We start from the raw sequence: 20,996 nt of genomic DNA on the forward strand, positions 1-20,996 counted from the left end.
ATGAAATCTGAAGCAGGCTCCAGGCTTTGAGCTGTCAGCACAAAGCCTGACACGGGCCTCGAATTCACAAACTGTGACATCATGACCTGAGCCAAAGTTGGACACTTGATCGACTGAGCCATCCAATCACCCCAAGAAAAGCCATCTCTAAAAACTTCCCCACAAAGACACCGTCAGGACTAGATGACATCACTGGTAAATTTTACCAAATATTTATGGAGGGAATAATACAAAACACACATACTCTTTCAGAAAATAGAGGTAGGGGGGACACTTTCCAACTAATATGGGGACCAGAATTTCTCTGATAACAAAACTAGTCAAAGATACTATAAGAAATCTACAGGTCAATACCCTTGATGAATATAGGTCCTCAAATCCTTAACAAATTATTTGCAAGTCAGATACAGCAATATATAAAAAGGGTAATGCATCATAACCAAATGTGGCTTATCCTAGCACTGTAAAGTTGGTTTCACATTCAAAAATAGATTAATGTAATTCAGGACATTAACATAACAAAAGGGAAGAATCAGATAATTTCTGTAATAAATGGATTTTATAAAATATGATCCTCATTTGTTATTAAAATTGTAGCCAAAGTGGAAATAAAAGGACATTTTCTAACTTCATAAAGGTCATCAGGAAAAAACCTATAGCTACCATCACACATAGTAGTGAAAGACTGAAAACTTTCGTCTGCATACAAAAAGAGTATGTGTACCTACTATTATGGTAGATGAATTCTTAGCAAGTACAAGCAGGTGAGAAAAAGAAATACAAGGCCTACATATTGCAAAGGAAGAAATAAAACTCTCATTATGTACAGTTAATAAGATTATGTACGTAGAAAATCCTAAGCAATCTACAAAAATCCTGCTAGCACTAATAAATGAACTTGCCAAGTTGGTAGGACAAAAATCTATACATAAAAAAATCAATTGCATTTGGATAATCTAGCAGTGAGCAATTATAAAATTAAATATTAAAAACAATACTATTTACAGGAGCATCTATAAATAGCAAATACTTGAGGATAAATTTAACAAAATGGAGCAAGATCTTACATCAAAAAATACAAAATGTTGCTGAAATACAAAAAGTCCTAATGAAATGGAGAGATTGGCCATTTTTATGGATTAGAAGATTTCATAGTTTTAAGATGTCAATTTTCTCCCAGTTGATTTCTGGATTCAATAAAATTTCAGTCAAAATCCTAACATACTTTTTTTTGTAGACATTGACAAGCATATTGCTAAATTTCTTTATCTTTTTAAAATGAAGATGTAAATGACCTAGAATAGGCAAAACAAATTTGAAAAAGAACAAAATTAGGGGATTTGTTCCACTTGATTTCAAGATTTTGTTAAATTTTAATCTTTATTCTTGAGAAAGAGAGAGAGAGAGAGAGAGAGAGAGAGAGCGAGAGAGAGCGAGAGAGAGCACTGGCAGGGGAGAGGCTGAGAGAGAGGGAGACATAGAATCCCAAGCAGGCTCCGAGCTGTCATTACAGAGCCCGATGAGGGGCTCAAACTCACGAACCATGAGATCATGACCTGAGCCAAAGTCAGACGCTTAATGGACTGAGCCACCCAGGTATCCCTCAAGACTTTAAAGCTATAGTGATTTTCTCTCAAAATAGCCTCCTACAAATCCTTCCTTCTCTGTATGTGCTTACCCCTCTTTCCATCAAATGGTGTTTATTTTCCTTCTCCTCAAATGTAGGCTGGCCTGTTTTGTGACTCGCTTTGACCAAGAGACTACACCAGAAGTCACACAGTGTCATATGGACCCAGCCCTTGTGAGGCTTACAAACTGCCATTTTTATTTTCTTGGAACCCTGAGGTATCATGTCAATAGGTCTGACTAATCGGCTAGAGGTAAAGGCCATACATATAAAGAGCAGCTCTAATAATAGATGTGAGATTTACAGAGAGAGATAGAGGGAGAGAGAAAGGCCCAAGTGGACTTCAGCCATGTTAGCCATGTCAGACAAGGCTCTGCACATCTGAGTAGAACCATCTTGTATCCTTCAGACCTAACTGAACTCCATGAATCAACATCATGTGCAGGAAAAATGAGCACATCCTGGCCAACTCCTGCCCAAAGTACAGAACCATGAGCAATAACCAGCTGTTATTACTTAAGTCACAAAGTTTGGGGGTGGTTTGTTATACAAGTGTAGAAACCAGAAACACTGAATGACTGAGCAAATGAATGACACTCTCCTTTTCCTCCTAGGATGCTAGCAACATTACCGTATTGTGCTAACATTGAAATACTCTATGCAATTCTCTTCTATAGCTTTTCTAGTTGACAGGTAGCTTCCATAATTACTCTTTAGAAGTTAAAAGTTAAGGACATTTTTATGCAGCATGATATCAACAGGTAATTAAAAGACCGTTCAGGTTAAATTTCTGATTGTAAAACGGTGCTTACTGGAATCACAATATTTAAAAAAAAGTCATTATCCCACAAAATCAATGTTCATCTTTTGTCACATTTTCATCAGTCTGTTTATGCATTAGTGCATTTTACACAAAAAATGCTTTTTATAAGTGAGATAATATTTTACATAAAGATTGCACAATATTTCACTCTCAGCTCAGCTATTAAGAACCTGATTTGGAGATAATTAAGAACCTGATTTGGAGATAATTGCTCACAGAGCATACCTTTTCTTACAGGTATCCTAAAATTTATAAAATATCCTTCCATTCTTTCTTATTAGTGAGAATCTTGTTATAAGAACCAAAAGCATAAATGCCTATGGCAAAATAATGTTTAGTAAATATACTTTTCTATAATGTCATCTGTGGTTTTTGGCCATATATAAGAAAAAGCCATTGAAATTTATCAATGTCACATGAAGTTTATGGTAAAAGGTTTTATTTATCCCATTATATGATATTTTATTATGAGGATCCCACTGACAAATTTCTTTTAATTTTGAAGCTAAAAAATTACATTTCTTCTAGATAAACCATTATGTATATCCTGTGAATAGACTTGAATTTGCAACTATTATTTAGTGTTGTTTTTCAAAGTATAGAATAAGACATTGGGCACCCCTGCCAAAAGTATATCTGTATTCTTGAAATTTGTTCTCTGATTTTGGTTTTGAATTCATTTATTTGCCTCCACATTTAATTTTTATCTCTCAGAGATAATTTATGAATGTCTATAAACTGTAATACTTCTGTAAACAGGTAGGATTTTAATCAATTAATTGATCCTGTCTTATTTTTCCATTTATCATTTCCACTTATTATTTTATAATTAGCATTTTTCTAAAACTTTCATAATTGTATAACATTTTGTTATATTAATGCAGTATTATTTAATTGACCATACTCTACTTCTGGAGATAATAGATTGGTGTTCATTTTTTACTATTATAAAAATTGTAATAAGCAACTTTATACTTGTTTTTTTCCACAGATCTGATTTTTTTTTCTAAGACTAGAATATCTTGCTAAAACGGTCTTGAAATATATCATCAAATTTCTTTAGAAAGACTACAACAATTTGCTCTCTCGCCATCAGAGTGCCTACCTTAACATACCTTGCCAGTACTGAGTATTATCATTGTTCAAGATTTTGTTATTGTGATTAGTGGGAGGACATTAAATGATTTAATGTGCATTTCTTAGATTATTAGCAAAAGCCCATATTTCCAATAATGCTCCCTTTGTCTCATATCATGTATTCAAGTGTCTTCTTGTCTACCTGTTCTGTAGATCTGGCTCTATCCATGTGCTAATTCTATGATTTCAAAGAAATAATAGTATGCAATTGTCAGTTTTCAAATAATATGACTGTTCTTATCCACAAAGTCTAATACTGAGAACCTCCCCTGAGGAAATTATCAAAATATAGAAAATACTAATGTGAATGTATACCCCCTACAACACTATTTATAATATAAATATAAGTGATATAAGTGATAAAAGTGATCATATAAATATCCAAATTGTTGAAATAATTATGAATAATATACATGTAGAATGAAATATTAGATGTGAAAAATTATGCTTATAGAGGTTGCCAATCATCAAACATTAAGTTAAACTATACTAGAATGTTGGGGATATTTCAAATATTAATATGAAAATATCAGCTATACTATACTACATTAATAATATTAGGAGAAAAAATATTATTTTCTACTAAATTAAAAAAAGTGAAGAGAAGGAGGTAATTTATAAAATATTATCATAAGTGTTTAATTCTTAGTGGAGTTATGGATGCTTTATATTTTCTTTTCTGGAACTTTCATTATTTCCTGAATTCCATCACGCTATATGTTTCTTGTTTCCTTATAAATCTATTCTAGATTAAGGTGGAGCTATATATTTAAAAATATGATGCTTTCATTATTATTAAAAACAGTTATTGTAACTACATTGCTAATATCCCGATCTCTGCTTATTAATACTTTCAATATCTCTTAGCTGAGAGAATTAGGAAGACACTGAACAAGAAAGACTCCTATTTTAAAAATTCACTTTTCTGATGCAAAAGCTTCATAGAGTGTTAATTTAGTTCCAAAGGAAAAGAATACATAATGTTTTAAGGGGGACAAAAAGTATGGAAGAGAAAGACATCTAAAGTGTCAAATTTTTGACTCTGTAAATTAATAAAAACAATCGACCCTTGTGTGGCTATAAAATCCATATTCTAAACTATTACAACATCCATTAAGGTTATATCCTCTCAGCTCATTGCATCTCTTCTGTTCGGTTTGGATTTCTCAGTGAAGGATGATTAGGAAAATCTTGAAAGCTACCTGTCAAATGATGGCTTCTCTCCACAGTCAAAGGCATCCTGGAGCTCCTTAACGAGGTTAGCCTGGCCTGGCAGTCGGAACAGACCCTCTTCCTTCAGCCCCCTTTGTCGGATAAAGTCCACACACTGCTCCACCAACATTGGAGCCAGACGGTTCCCATATCTCTTCTCATAACGGACAGTGTCTTCAAGTTTCTGTCCAAAAATGCCTGGAGGAATAAAGGATTACAATGAATGTGAAGAATCATTTCATTTTGTTACCTGAAAACAAAAAAAAAAAACAAAACACAGAACAAAACAAAACAAAAACCCAAAAAACAAAAAACCCTCAATGTTAAGGAAAAACAAAGATTGAAATGCTGGCAAGCATGTAACAATTGGTACTTCACATTTTTACAGAATCAAATCCATTATATACAATTCTTCAAATGGAAAGGATTTGTTGTATGCTGTTCTTTCCCCCTATATTCCATATTTAACCCCCAAACCAAATAGAAATATAAAGTTGGAGATATCCACTTGGATGTAAGAAACACTGCAATAAATATAACTTTAGTTTTGGGTTTTCTTTTCTTTTTCTTCTATTTTGGAAAAGGAATTGTATTGAAAAGCAGAAATATTCTGCAGAGAATAGTCAAATTCTACTGTTGTTACAGTTGTAACTTTACATCCAATTTTCATTTAATTTAAATATTATTCATTTATTTGTTCACCTTTTGTTTTCAATCAAGTGATGATGCCATGATTATAATCAAGATGATAAAACCAGGAAAAAACGCCCAGAATTTTCATCCACATAAAATATTTCAGGCATTGTTTGCCTTTTGAAACCTTAAACTGTTAATTTATTTGAAAGGGAAAAATCTAAACTATGAAGCAGTGCATACCACAAGTGAGGAGGTGGGATCATGGTGGTTTACCCTAACAGATAGGAAGGAATATTTCATCACACATTGTCTAGAACTGCCAACACATGGTGGTAATAAAAAGCAGGCCAATTTTGATCAATTTTATTACTGATTTTAAAATAACCACAAGGGATGAATTCCTTGCTGCATGCATTTGGAGCTGAACATCCATGATTTACCCTTGCTACCCCACTGATTAAGAAACAATTCCCTAGCTATTTGTAGTTGGTGTGATCACTTCAGGATTAAGTCATGGAGTTGGAGCGCTGTTCGTGCAGGCCCTCAGGGCCCACAGTCCCAATGGAGTCACTGTTGTGTGTTCCAAGGCATCTGGAAGTGGTGTTCCTACTGATGATGAACAGGTGACTGGGCTGGAAATGGGAGGCCATGATGGTTGCATGGAGGGGACTGGACCCATAAAATATACTAGCCCCAAAGACCGTGTTGGGCACCAAGGAAGACCCTAATATTGTTCCTTCTGTCACCAATAATCAAATAGTGGGCTGTATGTGCGAAGAGGACAACAGTGCTATCATCTGGGTCAAGTTGCACAAAGGTGAGACCCAGTGATGCCCTAGCTGTGGACTCCATTATAAGCTGGTGTTCTACCAGTTAGCCCACTGAGCCTTTCTTTACACTAATTTACTCAAAATGTGCTGTAAACTTTTCTTCTTTCCAAAAAAGAATGACATTGTATTGGTTCTTCTCAAAAGAGAAAGGGAGAGAAAGAGAAAGAGAAAGAGAAAGAGAAAGAGAAAGAGAAAGAGAGAAAGAGAGAGAGAAAGAGAAAGAGAAAGAGAAAGAGAAAGAAAGAGAAAGAGAAAAAGAGAAAGAGAAAGAGAAAGAAAAACAATGCCTCTAAAATATATTAGTAGAAGGTGGTAGCTTGGCAAAAATGATCAACCTATGAAAAAAAATGTAGGAAAAGCCAAAGCAAATGTCACTCCAATGTTCCCAGATGGCATGAATATCACTAAATAGTTTTAATGGTCTACTGATTTCATAAAAGGGAAAGAAAAATTAGTGTTGCATGTTGAAATTATGTGAGACTCCAGAACACTTGGAGAATTATTTTGAAAACATTAGGCTAAGAATTTGGCAATAAGAACACATGTTTTACCTCCCTATCTGTAAAATAATTTATGTATGGATTCAGCAGTGCAAAACCATCACATGCCAAGCAATAAACACTGCTACCAAAGAGAATATTTTCAGCCCTGCTAGAAACAATAACACAACAAACCAAACTATTCAACACCTGATATCAGATCTAGCATTAATGGAATTAATTTCCTTTTAGGAAAAAAGGTTGACTGAACTAATATTAAAATTCAAATACATTGAAAGCAAAATTAGAAAATGGCATCTTCTAAGGGCAGGCAAATTAATGTAGGTAACGGTTCTATCCAGTCGACTGCGGACTTTCGAACAAGCAGCTTCTCAGTGGTGTGTCAAACATTGTTTGTTAACTCAACAGACATTCATACCCCCATTTTCTCTTGTCATTTCCATTTTAGGGGATGGAAAATTAAATACCTCTCCCACTTTTTAAGAAGCCTTCTAGAGTCTCTCGGAAGGCTTTGTTGTTGTTTTTGTTGTTGCTGCTGTTGTTTGATGAAAGAGAAAGACAGCTGGAATTGCCAATCACTCCTTTTTCCTATCATGAACTTGGACATGCTCTTTACTAATCTAAGAGTCATCTTTGGTCATTAGATAATCATTCATGAGGGAAAGGTTGAAAGATTCAGAGACAAGAGGGATGAAATCATTGAACCACTGACCCAATAACAGAAGCATCTTCTTCATGATTTTTTTAATGTGAGAAAAATGCATGTTTAATCACTGTTAGCTGAGTTTTCTGTTACTTACATCATTGTGAATTCTAGCTCATGAAGTGATAATAATGATTTTGAAGGTATTTTAGCATTTTAATAACAAAGTTTGAAGACTGGCTATGAGATTGGTTATGAACGGAGAATACTGACTCTTTTTCTGTGGAGTTCTTTGATGCTTATTTGGCTGGGAAGTTTGGATTTTATTCTGCCAAAATTCAGAAAATAGCCTTTTAAAGGCACTAAAAGTTCAGTTTTAAAAATAACAATGTTGACATCTGGGAATACATCTTATGCATCTGTAGTTTTTCACTCATTGTTTTAAATTGATAAATATATTATCTAAAGTTTCTCTCTAAATCCAGCAGAAAATCTACTAAAGATGTTACAATTCAACATCTATGTGTGCTACAAATGAGAACAAACTTCCAATATTTTGTTTCATACAGTAATAAAAAACAGTCAACACTCTCTTCTTAAAATTTTCAGGGTTTATTTTTTCCCTAACAACTTAGGAACGAGATAAAGCAGTAAGCTTTGCTTTATAGCTATTCTCTCTCTTTCTCTTTCTTTCTTCTTTCTTTCTTCTTTCTTTCTTTCTTTCTTTCTTTCTTTCTTTCTTTCTTTCTTTCTTTCTTTCTTCTTTCTTTCTCTCTCTATTTCTTTGTTTCCTTCCTTCCTTCCTTCCTTCCTTCCTTCCTTCCTTCCTTCCTTCCTTTCCTTCTGTTCTTTTTCTCTTTCTCCCTCCCTTTCCCTCTCTCTTTCTCTCTCTCTCTTTTTTTTTATACATACAGACTTGCATTTGTGGTAAGCATATACTTAAGAAGTATAGCAAGAAACTTAATGCCAAAAGCCCTAACATCTTTCCATTTATTTAGTACTTATTACATACTAAGTCTTTGACATATATTCTCTTATTTTAATAATAAATATGTAAGGTAACTATTTTAGACATGAGGAAATTGGGGATTAAACAAATAGCCCAAGGTTAGTTACACAACACCAAGTGTCAGAATGAAAGTCCATATTCAGATTTATTCAGCCTTAAACCTTCACTCATTCCCGAATACTAGTCTTCTTCCTCTTTATTTAATCACAATTATCATATGTCTTCATTTTCTAGTAATTTAAAATATTAGTAAATTCTAAAAATGAATAAAATAGAGTACCTTTTCTGTGCCATAGAGAGTTCTAACAGCTAAGATGTACTTATGTATTCCAGGCATGGGTACAAGTGGTTTACCAGTATTTCTCTCATTTAAAAAGCTCACAGCACTCTGAGGTGGGCACCACTATTTTACCAAGGAAAGGACTGAAGCACAGAAAGGTTAAGTAATTTGCTGAATGTTACATAGCTAGTAAAAAATTATAGAACCAAGATTTCTTCAAGGCTGTTGGATTTCAGAGCCATTCTGTATCTATTACACAATACTGCACTGTGTGTATAATAGCTGAAAAATGAGTTATTGAGGAAAAATCTTGCTATTTACCAGCTTTCTGACCTAAATTTCTGTCATCACACGAGGAGGAGTGATTTCTGCTGAGAAAAATGCAAATTTTGAAGAAGGTCAGGAAAAAAAAATGGAGGAGAAAACTCTGAACATCTTGTGTGTTCTGTCCAAGGAAATTATTTCCTCTATGTAGAGATCTAAGACTATTTAGCAATATAATATGCAAAAGAGTTAAAGCATATAAATGATAGATACATATACTCAGAGATTTCTGTGGAAAAACAATCGTTTTCTGCTGTAAATCTGGTGTTGCAAAGAATTAGGAAATGGTTATAATAGACATATGCTTCCCATTTTGTGGCATTGAAAATAGAATGTCCCAAACATCTGTCTTACAGTGGTAGATGTAAATCAATGTTGTCTATGAGCATGTTGTTTGTGTGGAAAGTTAGAGAACATTTTTTAAGCTGTTTTGTTTAAGACTTTTATTGAAGAAACAGCAAAACTTCAAATTTTAAGATTAACAAGACAGCACAAAGGTCACAAGACTATCTCCAACTAGCAGCACGGGGAAAAGGACACATTGACTAGTAGATGATTAACAGAAATATACCTTGTTTTTTGAGTCATGCAAACAGTTCTAGCTATGTTCATTTAAATTCCTAAGAAGGTTTTGCAGTCCCTGACAAAACCATCCCTGGAATTTCTGGGTGACAAAGGTACATCATGTGTACTTCTCTTGGAAATACATTGATGGTGTCATGAAGCATCACCAAGGAGGTGACTTTTCACTGGACTGAGAAAGTAAATTACACAGGTGATTTTATTACACCTGTGAGAAGCTGTTCCAACTGGAGAGAGAAAGAGAGAGAGGAGAGAGAGAGAAAGAGAGACAGAGAGAGAGAGAGAGAGAGAGAGATCTAAATCTCCTTCAGGATGTGTGAGGTTCCTCCTTTATGTGTGATATATATACTCTTTATCTAGAGGCAGTTTGTGAAGTTACTGAGTGTGATAAGGTACATATATTCAAATTCCACTCATCTTAAAAATGAATAGGCAAACACAAGGTCAAACCTTCTTGGACCTTCTGTACCTTGCAATAATTTATTATTTTTGCTCCTTGATTCCCAGTTAAGTTGTAACTCTGGCTCCATTTCGTCACTTTCTATCTTTTTGCCAACCTATTGCAATTTGGACTCTGACATTGTCATTCTACTAAAAGAGCTTTTTATATAGTCACCAACAACTTTCTAGTTGCCAAAGCACTGAAAGCCAAATTTATTTTTTATATTACTTTATGCCTCACTTCCTTTAAAATGGTCAATGCCACTCTTCTCTTATTCTTCTCATGTGTTACATAACTCTTGCCTTCCAGAATACTCTTACCAATCTCCTTCTTGACTATGCTACTTGCTACACACTTATCATAAATCTATTTGTCCTCTGGGTTCTGTCCTCAGCCCTATTTTTCTCTATTTGACACAACTTCTTTGCTTGACATTTAATCTCACTGTCTATCAATTATTCCCAGATTTGTATCTCAATTTGGGCTGCTCTTGTGACCCTTAGCATTGGATTTCTAAGTGCCCATGAGATACCTCAACATGGGTATCTCAAAACATCCCCAAACTCAGAATTTCTTAAACAAAGTCACCTTTTCTTGAAAATCTGCTCTATTTCCTATAATCCTGGTTTTGGTGTTCAGTTCCAGTTATCCCCCCAAACATTTGAAGTTCCATCTGAGAGTCAACCTAGATTCCTCCTTCCTTCCTGATCCCAATTGAATCACCACATGGGTCCCTTCCAAACTCACTGCCACTACTTTAGGCCAGATCTTTAATATTTCTTACTTGAGTTCGAAGAGCAGTGTACTCATTTCAGGCAAGTGCTGCCATGATGATCTTCCTAACATTTAAATTGGATCATGACATTTCTTTGCTTTATGTCTTCCCTTGGTGCCCATTGGCCAACCAAACCCTTTTTCATGAAATACCAAGTCTCCACAATCTGAACTCTGCTTCTTTACCCACCCTTCAATCAACAAATGTTTAGGTAGCACCCACTGTGTGACAGACACTGGCCATATCCACCTTCATTTCTACTGCTTGCTCACAAACAACATGCTGGACTATTAGCTGTTTCCTAAATGCAATATAACTTATCATATCTTCAGACATCCTTATGGAAGGTAGATTTTGCCATCATGAGTCAGCCTAGGGAAACTTACTCTGTAAACCTTTCTTTTTTCCCTTCCTTCTCCACTCTGACTACAAAAAGACTCAATATTCTACCAAACATTCACTGGTTATTATACATTCGGACCTCCTTGGATTACAAGTTTTCTATCCATGTAAGATTTTTTGATTACTTACAAGGTATTGGCAACAGACTGAGGTAAACTTTGGCTGTCTTTGTTTCTCAGTTCTGGACTAAATTGAATGACTTTTATTTTGATTTGTTTATATATCATGGTTGAATGTTCACTTTTAAATGAAAATTGTTATACACCTGGTGATACCAAGACTTATTCTGCAGCAGGATTGCAGTAAGCAGAAGGATAAGTAAAAGCAAATTCTCTATATGGCTTAATTATCTCTAGGAAGAAAAGGGTGGAAATCGGAAAAAAATCACTGACAGCAGGGAATTTGAGTAATAACTGAAAAGTTGTTTAACTTCTGGCTTTTCATCAGCACTTTTTTGTTTTGTTTTGTTTTCAGGATTTTATAGATATCAGTGCCACAGCCTGAGAATTACTGATGAATGTCATTTTACATTGGAATTATTCACTCATTTCCATCACTGAGCAAGTGTTTTGTTTTAATGCACACATTAATTTCACAGACATTTATGGAGCCTTCAATCCTTACCCACTTTGGTATTAAGTTCCAGGGACATAAACAAGAGAGTTTGTCTGTGTGTCTTAGTGCAGTCAGGCTGCTGTTACAGAACAGTCAGTAGCTTATACACTGTCTGAGTAGTTTTTACACAACCGAAATTTATTTCTCACAGTTCTGGAGGCTGGAAGTCTGAGACCAGACCAATACAGTTGGGTTCTGGGGACAGCCCTCTTCTGGGCTGCAAACTATCCATTTCTGGTTGCATTCTCAAGTGACATCATAGGAAGGAGCGAAAGAGCTCTCTGGAGCCCTTTTACCAAGCAAGGCACTGATCCTATTCATAAGAGTTCCACTCTCATGACCAAATCACTTCCTAATACCATCACCTTAGGCATTTGGTTTTCAACACAGGAATTTAGAGGGGACACACAACTCTGCCTACTCAACTCCAGAATCACTTGGTACATGCTCCATAAAATTTTGATATTATGAATTAATGAGGTAAGTCATTTATACACAATCAAAATAAAAGACATCCAATTTAGTCCAGAACTAAGAAACAAAGAGCCAAAGTTTACTTCAGTCTGTCGTCAACACTTTCTAAGTAACCAAAAAATCTTATATGGATAGTAAACTTGTAATCCAAGGAGGTCTGAGTCTATAATAACCAGCGAATGTTTGGTACAATTTTTTAAAAATTTTGTTAACATTTATTCATTTTTGAGAGACAGAGACAGAGCGTTAGCAGGGGAGGGACAGAGAGATAGGGAGACACAGAATCCAAAGCAGGTTCCAGGCTCTGAGCTGTCAGCATAGAGCCTGATGTGGGGCTCGAACTCACAAATCCTCAGATCATGACCTAAGCTGAAGTCGAATGATTAACCAACTGAGCCACCCAGGTGTCCCATAGAATCATGACTCTTTTTGTAGTCAGAGTGGAGAAGGAAGGGGAAAAAGAAAGACTTAGAAAACCTAAGTGTAATAATGTCAGCATAGTGGCCCAGTGGCCTAGATCTCACACCAGTAGACCAAGACATGCAATTTACATGTATTTTCTTATTTGACCACTCACACGTATTCTGCAAGGAGACTTCCCTTCTACAAACTGATTCAGAGATGCTAGGTGACCTGAGGACACACATCTAAAAAGTGGCAGGTCTAGGGATACAAACACAGGTCTGTACCATTCTAAAAGTCTTCCTTTTACACTATGTTACATTAATTCAATGTAGTCATTTTTTTTCCCCATAGGCATACTGACCACTCTCTTAGGATAATATGGAGAAAATGTCTCAATCTGATTTCTATCTAAATTATTAAATCTGATTTTATATAGTACAGATGAATCACTGCCATTCCAGATAAGACCATGGTCAGTCTTTTGTTCATGAACTCCTCAGCCTTTATGTATAATTTGTTGTAGTGCTTATCACAGAGTAATTATTTATGTTCCTTTATCTCCAAGGAGTATGTGAACTCATAGATTCAAGGCAAGCTTTTTGCCTACTCAACTCCAGAATAACTTGGTACATGCTCCATAAAATTTTGATATTATGAATTAATGAGCTAACTCATTCATAGCACCATTTAAAATTATACAGATTTAGATAGCAGCATTCTCTTGGACAAATCAATTTCCATAAATGAGATTACAATATATACAACATACAATAAACTTCAAAGAAAATGTTGGTTTTATTCATAACCATGACAAAGACAGCCTATTTTAATTCATTATTGCTCATGGACCTGTAGGAAAAGATACATAATAATACTGTACTTCACCAATTTGCAAGAAACCTTGAATCCTTAATTGAATAGGCCTATTGCCATTCTTTACTCTGGGAAGAAGTAAACAAATCTATGTCTATGTCTACGTCTATGTGTAGCTCTATCTCCATCTATCTCTATCTCTATCATCTATTTATCATCTATCTTTTACCACTAATGTGTATAAAGCACTTTAAAAAAATATTCACTTATTTATTATTTTGAGAGAACGAGAGCACAAGCAGGGGAGGGGCAGAGAGAGAGAATCTCAAGCAGGGTCCATGATATCAGCACAGAGCCTGATGCAGGCTCAAACCCACGAACTGTGAGATCATGACCTGAGCTGAAATCAAGAGTTGGATGCTTAACTGACTGAGCCACCCAGGCACCCCTAAATGTGTATAAAGCACTTCAAGATGGCTAGGAAGATAAGGCAGTCAGGTGGCAGCATTTAAGAAATATACGGGCTACACAGAAGGCTTGGGTCAATAAAGAAGGCTTGATGAAGAAATAAGACCCAGCAATGTCTAGAAGGAAGTACAAAGTTTGAACAGACAGCAGAGAGAGAGAGTGTCATAGTATAATGAAAAAAAAGCAAAGGCCTGGCACAGGATATATGTTTAGGAAGAAAGAGTGGGACAGTCTGGGGAATTGGGAGTTTATTCTCCAGGGAATAGATGGATGTGGTTATAAGGCCTTGATAATTACACGAAACAGGAGTTCCTCCTGGGAGCAATAGGGACTCATCAAAATGTTTGAGGGGTGCCTGGGTGCCTTAGTTGGTTAAGTGTCTGACTCTTGGTCTCGGCTCAGGTCATGATCTCATGGTTCATGAGTTCAAGCCCTGCATCAGGCTGTGCACTATCAGTGCAGAGCCTGCCTGGAATTTTCTCTCTGTCTTCTCCTGCTCTATTTCAGGAATACCAACTGGTCAATGCTTTACAAATAGCCTGTGTGTTGTAGGAATTTGTGAAGAACATTAGGTTGGAAACAAGTGAGGATGGATGCTGTCTTGAAGAGCCACTTCTTAGGTTGAAGTAAGTAGTGTGCATGAAGCAATAAAGGCACAGAGAACTCAGATGATGGAAACATAAAAGGAGCTGGAAGTCTATGAAGAAGGAAGAAGCAACAGTTTCATGACCAGTGACTGGTTACGGTGTAGGGGAAAGCTCTAGATAATTAATGATAACTTATCTCTAAGACAGAGCAACTCAGGAAGTCAAACACACAAACAAAAACAAGATATAGTTAGAGTTTCTTTCAGTGTGTCCCATGAGCATAACATCCTTAAACTAGCTAGCTGCCCTATTGTGACTAGAAATTAACACTGACATTCAGGAACCAAAGTAGTCGGTAATCAAAAGGTTGCTTACGCTGCTTTGCATATCACACATTAGTCTTACAGAGGTAAAAAAAAAATTACATACATAGTTTCAAAATCGACAGGATAAAAATACATTGTAACCATTATCTCTCCAGAACATAAATCCAAAGCACTGCTATCCCCCCAGCATCCTGCCTAATAGATGTTTATCAGTTCCTACATTTTTAAAACCACTGGGAAAGCATTTTCAGTGATCTTTATTAGTACCCAGACAAAGAAATGGAGAGATGAAAAGGACAGTAAGGGACCAAAGGGGTCTGGAAGAGAAAGCAACCTTGAGAATTTAGTTACAGCCTGCCCAGCATGCAGGCTCCATTATCACCAGGCCTCTGGAAACTTTAACTCAACTCCACACTTCATTCAAGGGCATTTCTAAAGCTGCGAGTCTTCTCTGCTGTTGGCTTACCCCTGACAACGGTAAAAAAAAATATGCTTTAAATGTGGATCAGGAAAAGCAGACACATCAGCATTCTTTGCTTCTGGGTGCTTTTCCATGAATCATGCACTCCCCCTTTTACTTTCATTGAAATAACTTAAGCTGATGCTCTCCAACAGGCTTGGTTGAGGAACGCAGAAACAGGTCCACTTCTCCAACTACTTGAGTGCCCAGGGGATTAAACAAAGCACAAAAGAACACTCTCTTCTTAAGGTAGCATGGTTTAGGGACCCAGGATTGAAAGAAAAGTTCATTCTTTTCCATGCAGGACCTTAAACAAAGATGTAAACCCCTCCCTCCCCTCCTTTCCCCAACCCCCCCCCCCCCCCCCCCCCCCCAGTGAGTCACGCCACTGCAGGCTGGAGTGATTAGTGCTGCACACACAGAAGCAGCTTCTCTCCCAGAGCCTCTCTGCATAATTGTCGTCCTGCAGCCAGGGAACAAGAGGCTGGTGTGCCGCTGGCTCTGGCTAAAAGGGAAGGAAACTTAAAACGGCTTGATGCTTCCTGTTCCTCCCCTCCTTTATGGTTCTGACAGAAACCAGAATACAGTTTTGTAAATTAGAAATCTGTTAATCCTTGACTCACATGCTAAACATTCCTCAGGTTACTAAGACTTTGCATAGAAAAGGACAACAGTTTAAAATTAACCCACAGGAGATGACAGATAGATAGAACCCACTCCTGTGGGTGCCATTTGCCAGCCCATGGGGATTCTCTTTGCAGGCAATGCCTTCCCTTGTTGGGAAGAGGGCATGATCAGCAGTCTTAGTCAGGATCCCTGAAGATAGGCTATACTCCACTATTGGAGAGGAGGTGGAGAAAGGTCAAAAACATCTTGCCATGTGCTTCAAAGATATATTAATTGCCCCCAGAACATCTCATGTTACAAATGAGCAGCAATAGGCTGGAAAAGTAGACTTTCTCTGTGAGTTTGGAGAAACTCAATTTAGTTGCTGAGAGCAGGAAGAGCTAGAAACCGAGAACATGTCCTTAAGCAATTACTCCCTAGCTTTTCTCAGTTTCTATTGTTATCAAGTTCTCTGTCTATTGTTATCAAGTTCTATTGTTATCAAGTTCTCTGTCTTAACAGTAACCTTGAAATCTCTATAGATCTATAAAATATGAGACAAGTATCTCTCCCTTAATTACCTTTGTGGATGAGAGAGGAATATAAATGAATACCTGAATTCCTTGCTAATAATGTATGATAATGATCATAGGCAGATCTCAAGTGCTCAAAGGGAAGGACTCAGAAAGAACAAGGTTTAATCATAAAAGTTCCTGCTATATTTTGCTTTATACAAGGGTTTTTTTCTTACTTTGTTTTCTTCTCTCTTTTGTTGGTTGGTAAGTAGAAAGGGTTAATAGGTAGCAGATCAAAGAAAAAAGGGAGAAAGAACTTTAGATGTTACTCATGTCTGCTCCTGATTAAATTATTAGCTTACTATATATGACATTAAATTATAATTACCTATTTCAGTTTAAATAATCACCTCATTTAATTATTCCACTTTTAAAGCAAAAAGTCATTTAAAACTATTTTGATGCAGAAATATTTTCTAAAAGCATTTTATTTTACGTATGAGTACTCTTTAACTCCCTCTGCACAAATCAATTCTGAAATTCTTAGCCTCTTTTATTGATCAGAAATTGTTAAATATTTTCCCACTTCTTGTACCTGATAGCTCCTATCTTTGGCCTCTCCCAATGCTGCCTTTTGATATATTTGGAAAGTCAAGGTGACTCCTATTTCTAATCAGTGTTAGTCAATATGGTTGAAAGGCTCCTGAAAAGGGGTCACTACAGATCATCTGATTATCAAAATTTTCTCAGCAGGGGAGGTGAGGCAAGCACAGGCAGCCAGAACCAAAGCAATGTGATGGGAGTAGAGAACAAGGGCCTGAGAGGGACCGATTTCAAGAAGTAACAACATGGCTGCTTGGTTTGGGGCTGAGAACAGCCCATGGTAGCCTTGGCCCCTCCTCTCAGAATGACCAGGCAGGCTTGCTTGGTTTTCCATCAGTCAAGGTGATCCCTATAGGACTATCATTCTTTAAGCCCCACCTATCTGGCCCATTCACCGTCATAAACAGATCAATACGAACCTTGAAAAACAAATATAGACAAGCAGAGACACAGATAAATCACTCCTGTACAGTTCTAAGCTCTTGGTTTTCAAAGTCCCATTTTATCTGAACATAAACTGACCTTAAAGCACCAGAGAGTATTTGCATATTTTTTAAATGGACATTAACAGATCATCTACCTACCTTTCCGAAAACTAAAACACCGTTTGATTCTTCTGTATGTAGTTTTAGGAATGAACGGAGTTGACGCTAAGGCACCTGAGGGGCGTCCCCCAGTATTTCGGTCTTCAGGCATCATACAGGCCCGAAGTTCTGAATCAGTTCCAGGCTTCCTTTAAAACCTGCCTCTGTGTGATACCCCACGGCCACTCCTTCTCATGTTTATTTGTTAGGGCTGAAGTGCTGATTCCTAGAACTTGAAGGCTTTGATCGTCCAGGTCCCAGATCAGGGATAAGTTACCACCTCTCATTTACTTCTCTTTTGGCAAAAACTTCCTTTTCTCTTGCCTAATCCAAGGAGCTTTAAGATTTGGGTGTTTTGCTTTAAGTTTCTGCAGACATTCCAAAATGTCACAGCAAAAAGAACGGCAGCCAGCCGCACCTTCCATTCAAACAGCAGGAATTGTTTTGTTTTGTTTTGTTGTTTTTGTTTTTTGTTTTTTGTTTTATTTTTTTTTATTAAGAACTGTCTTCTCAGCTGGAACTGAGGGGACTGAGATTCCTCTGGAAAGGTCAGCAAATAGTCGTGTGCAAGGGGAATAAAAGGAACAATGACAAAAAGGCCCCTGAGGAATACTTCAGGACGGTCCTTGCTGGCTCCTTTCATCTGAGCGAAAGGGGAAGCAAATAATGGCACCTTCTCCAGAAAGCATTTCAGTGCATGATAGGTTCTTTTCAAAGGACTCCCCTGTTCCTTTTACAGCACCCCTCATCCTTTGATGCTCTCTGCAGGCTTCTCCCTTTTCCCGTCTGTCTTCAAACTCCCAGGGCTCCCGAGGGAATCGCCACGTCAGGACAGTTGAGTGCCCATTCCAAGCAGCCTCCTCGGATCCGTGGTGGAGGCAGCTCTGCAGGGAGCCTCTCCTCCCCCTCCTCCTGCTCCGTCTCCCCTTTTCTGAATGAGGGCTGGGCGGGAGCTGGCACAGCCTCGGCTGCCTCCGTCACCGTGGCTGCGACCGCCTTCAGTGCCCGCTGGTCACATGCAGCAGGTGCAGTCACAACAGTATGAGGGGAGGAGGGAGAATGCCACACAGCCTGTGAACCCCTTTCTTCTTCATCTGACTTGGTATTGACTTCTCTGCCCTTGTCTGTGCAGCTCCTTGAGAGCTGGCTGCCTCAGCCCCTCCAGAAATCAAACAGCACCAAACCAACCCCAAGGGGGTGAACTTGCACCCCCTCCTTCCTGCATTTATTCTCTTCCTATACAAGACTTTTTCAGAGATTTTCCGACTGAATCTATTTGTGAGTGCTGATTTAAATGTGCATATCACTAAAACATATGTGTCTGTACTGGTACGTACGTGTGTGTCTGAAATAGAAAAATATTCTCAATCTGGTAACAGAGAACTTGCAGGTACAATTATCATAAAACAAGTCAACTCAACTCATGTGTGTGTGTTTATACATATTTATACATACATATATTTCTCTGGTTACAGTTTGAAAACCAATCCTGTTTTCAACTTTCTCCTCTGCTCTTGGCGTGCACCCTCTCCACCCCAGACCACATGTCTACCCAGACTCTCAATCCCATCCGCTGAACAATTTACTCACTGAGTTAATCATTCATCCACCTGGCTGTTCCATGAGCAGATGTGGAATGCTAGTGCTTTAACCCCAACTGACCCCCAAAGGTCTCTGCGTGCCTTTCTAGCCATTTGACAGGAACACTACAAAACTGAGGGTACTACAAAGGTACTCCCTTTAGAAAAATCATTACTCTGACCAGCATGCCCAGATTGGTTATGGTTTGTCAGTGAAGGAATCATTAGTAGTTATTTCTTTCCTATGTTTCACACTTGTTTTTCCCTTCAGCGTCACTGCATGCTACTAGAAAAATAAGGAAGCACACAGTGTAACTCAGTATACACAAGACAGTGACAATGCCAGACTGGGAAACACCTCGCCAGCCGCAAACTTCACTGACCTGAGTACTGGCATGGAGGGAACACATGTAACCCCAGGACTCTGGAGCTGGAACGAATCGCAGTTAAAATGGTTTTGTCCAATTTTCTTATTTCACAAACAAGGAAACTGAAAGTCCGGGGTAAATACCCCTTATCCAAGATCACACAGCTGTCTATGTCAGAGGCAAGACCACATTGTCTCCTAATTAACCCCTGCTTGACTGCATGCCAGTTATTCATCATGTGGATTATTCACATTCAGGACTTTTACTGCATCGATGGGTCTCTGACTCGACTTTTTTTGTAAAGAGACAGAAATACAGGAGGAACCTAATTTTGTTAGTAGCTAAATTTAGGCAAACCACTCAGACCTAATGTACACTCAGTGGATTCACACTCTTCCTAGATCCTGCGCTTGGTACTTCCATATATATTACCCCCAAAACAATGGAAAATAATTGCAAAACAACAACAACAACAACAACAAAACCGTAAAAAAAGTAAACAAGCAAAACAAAACCCCTAAACTTTCCCAAAGCTAAATAAATGTTTCAACATCCTAACTTTTGGATTTAACTTTTAGGCAGAAACCATATGCCTCTCAGCGTTATCAGTGGGGAAGCAACTGTTTACAATTGGTTGTAAGCAGATAACACAAAGCTGAAGTATCTAGATTCAATACTGAGTTTTGTTATCAGGTTAGGTTAAGTGAATGTTCACTCCCATTTCCATTGGTTCCCTTCTCTTATCTGAGTATCTGTTTTAGGTTTTCTTTATTAAATAAAAAGAAAAGACCTGTAGTTCCAAAGCCATGATTTTCACATAATAGTTTTTCATTTCTAAGAGATTGAAAGTTTGGCAATCTCCTTGGGTGTCTCCTATTTTTAATAAAATGTCTTATTATTGTAATGGTAAAAAGGGAATATTTTACATATCTATGCAGCCTGAACAAAAATAAGCTTAGGTGTCTCATGAAAAACTTTTTAAAACACATGTTGTGAAACGGCAGTATAGGTAATGCAATGCCCTTTTTAAAATAAACACATTAAAAATGTATCCAGGGGCGCCTGGGTGGCGCAGTCGGGTAAGTGTCCGACTTCAGCCAGGTCACGATCTCACGGTCTGTGGGTTTGAGCCCCGCGTCGGGCTCTGGGCTGATGGCTCAGAGCCTGGAGCCTATTTCCGATTCTGTGTCTCCCTCTCTCTCTGCCCCTCCCCCGTTCATGCTCTGTCTCGCTCTGTCCCCCCCCCCAAAAAAAAAAAATTGTATCCAAAGGTGGTATACAGAAATTATAAATCAGAGTGATACGTCACCTTCCAAATGTCTTTACAGATACCATTTAATCAATGACCATAGCAATATTTAAATGTTGGG

The 20,996-nt window shown here is 37.5% G+C and overlaps 1 protein-coding gene across 10 annotated transcripts in view; it reads right to left on the bottom strand.

Moving 5' to 3' along the window:
• The window catches only part of ARHGAP24 (Rho GTPase activating protein 24), a 661,374-nt gene that overhangs the window by 46,623 nt on the left and 593,755 nt on the right, over positions 1 to 20,996 (bottom strand). For 9 of the 10 annotated variants that reach the window (XM_019829276.3, XM_003985210.4, XM_019829275.3 and 6 more), the window contains one exon: positions 4,790 to 4,997. In XM_019829276.3, the coding sequence (XP_019684835.1) occupies positions 4,790 to 4,997 (208 nt within the window). Of the gene's footprint in view, positions 1 to 4,789; positions 4,998 to 17,678; positions 18,686 to 20,996 lie in introns of those variants that run through there. The other variant, XM_019829277.3, reaches the window with a different exon arrangement.

Source organism: Felis catus, chromosome B1 (genome assembly GCF_018350175.1).
Source record: "Felis catus isolate Fca126 chromosome B1, F.catus_Fca126_mat1.0, whole genome shotgun sequence".
In the NCBI taxonomy this organism is placed as follows: domain Eukaryota; kingdom Metazoa; phylum Chordata; class Mammalia; order Carnivora; family Felidae; genus Felis; species Felis catus.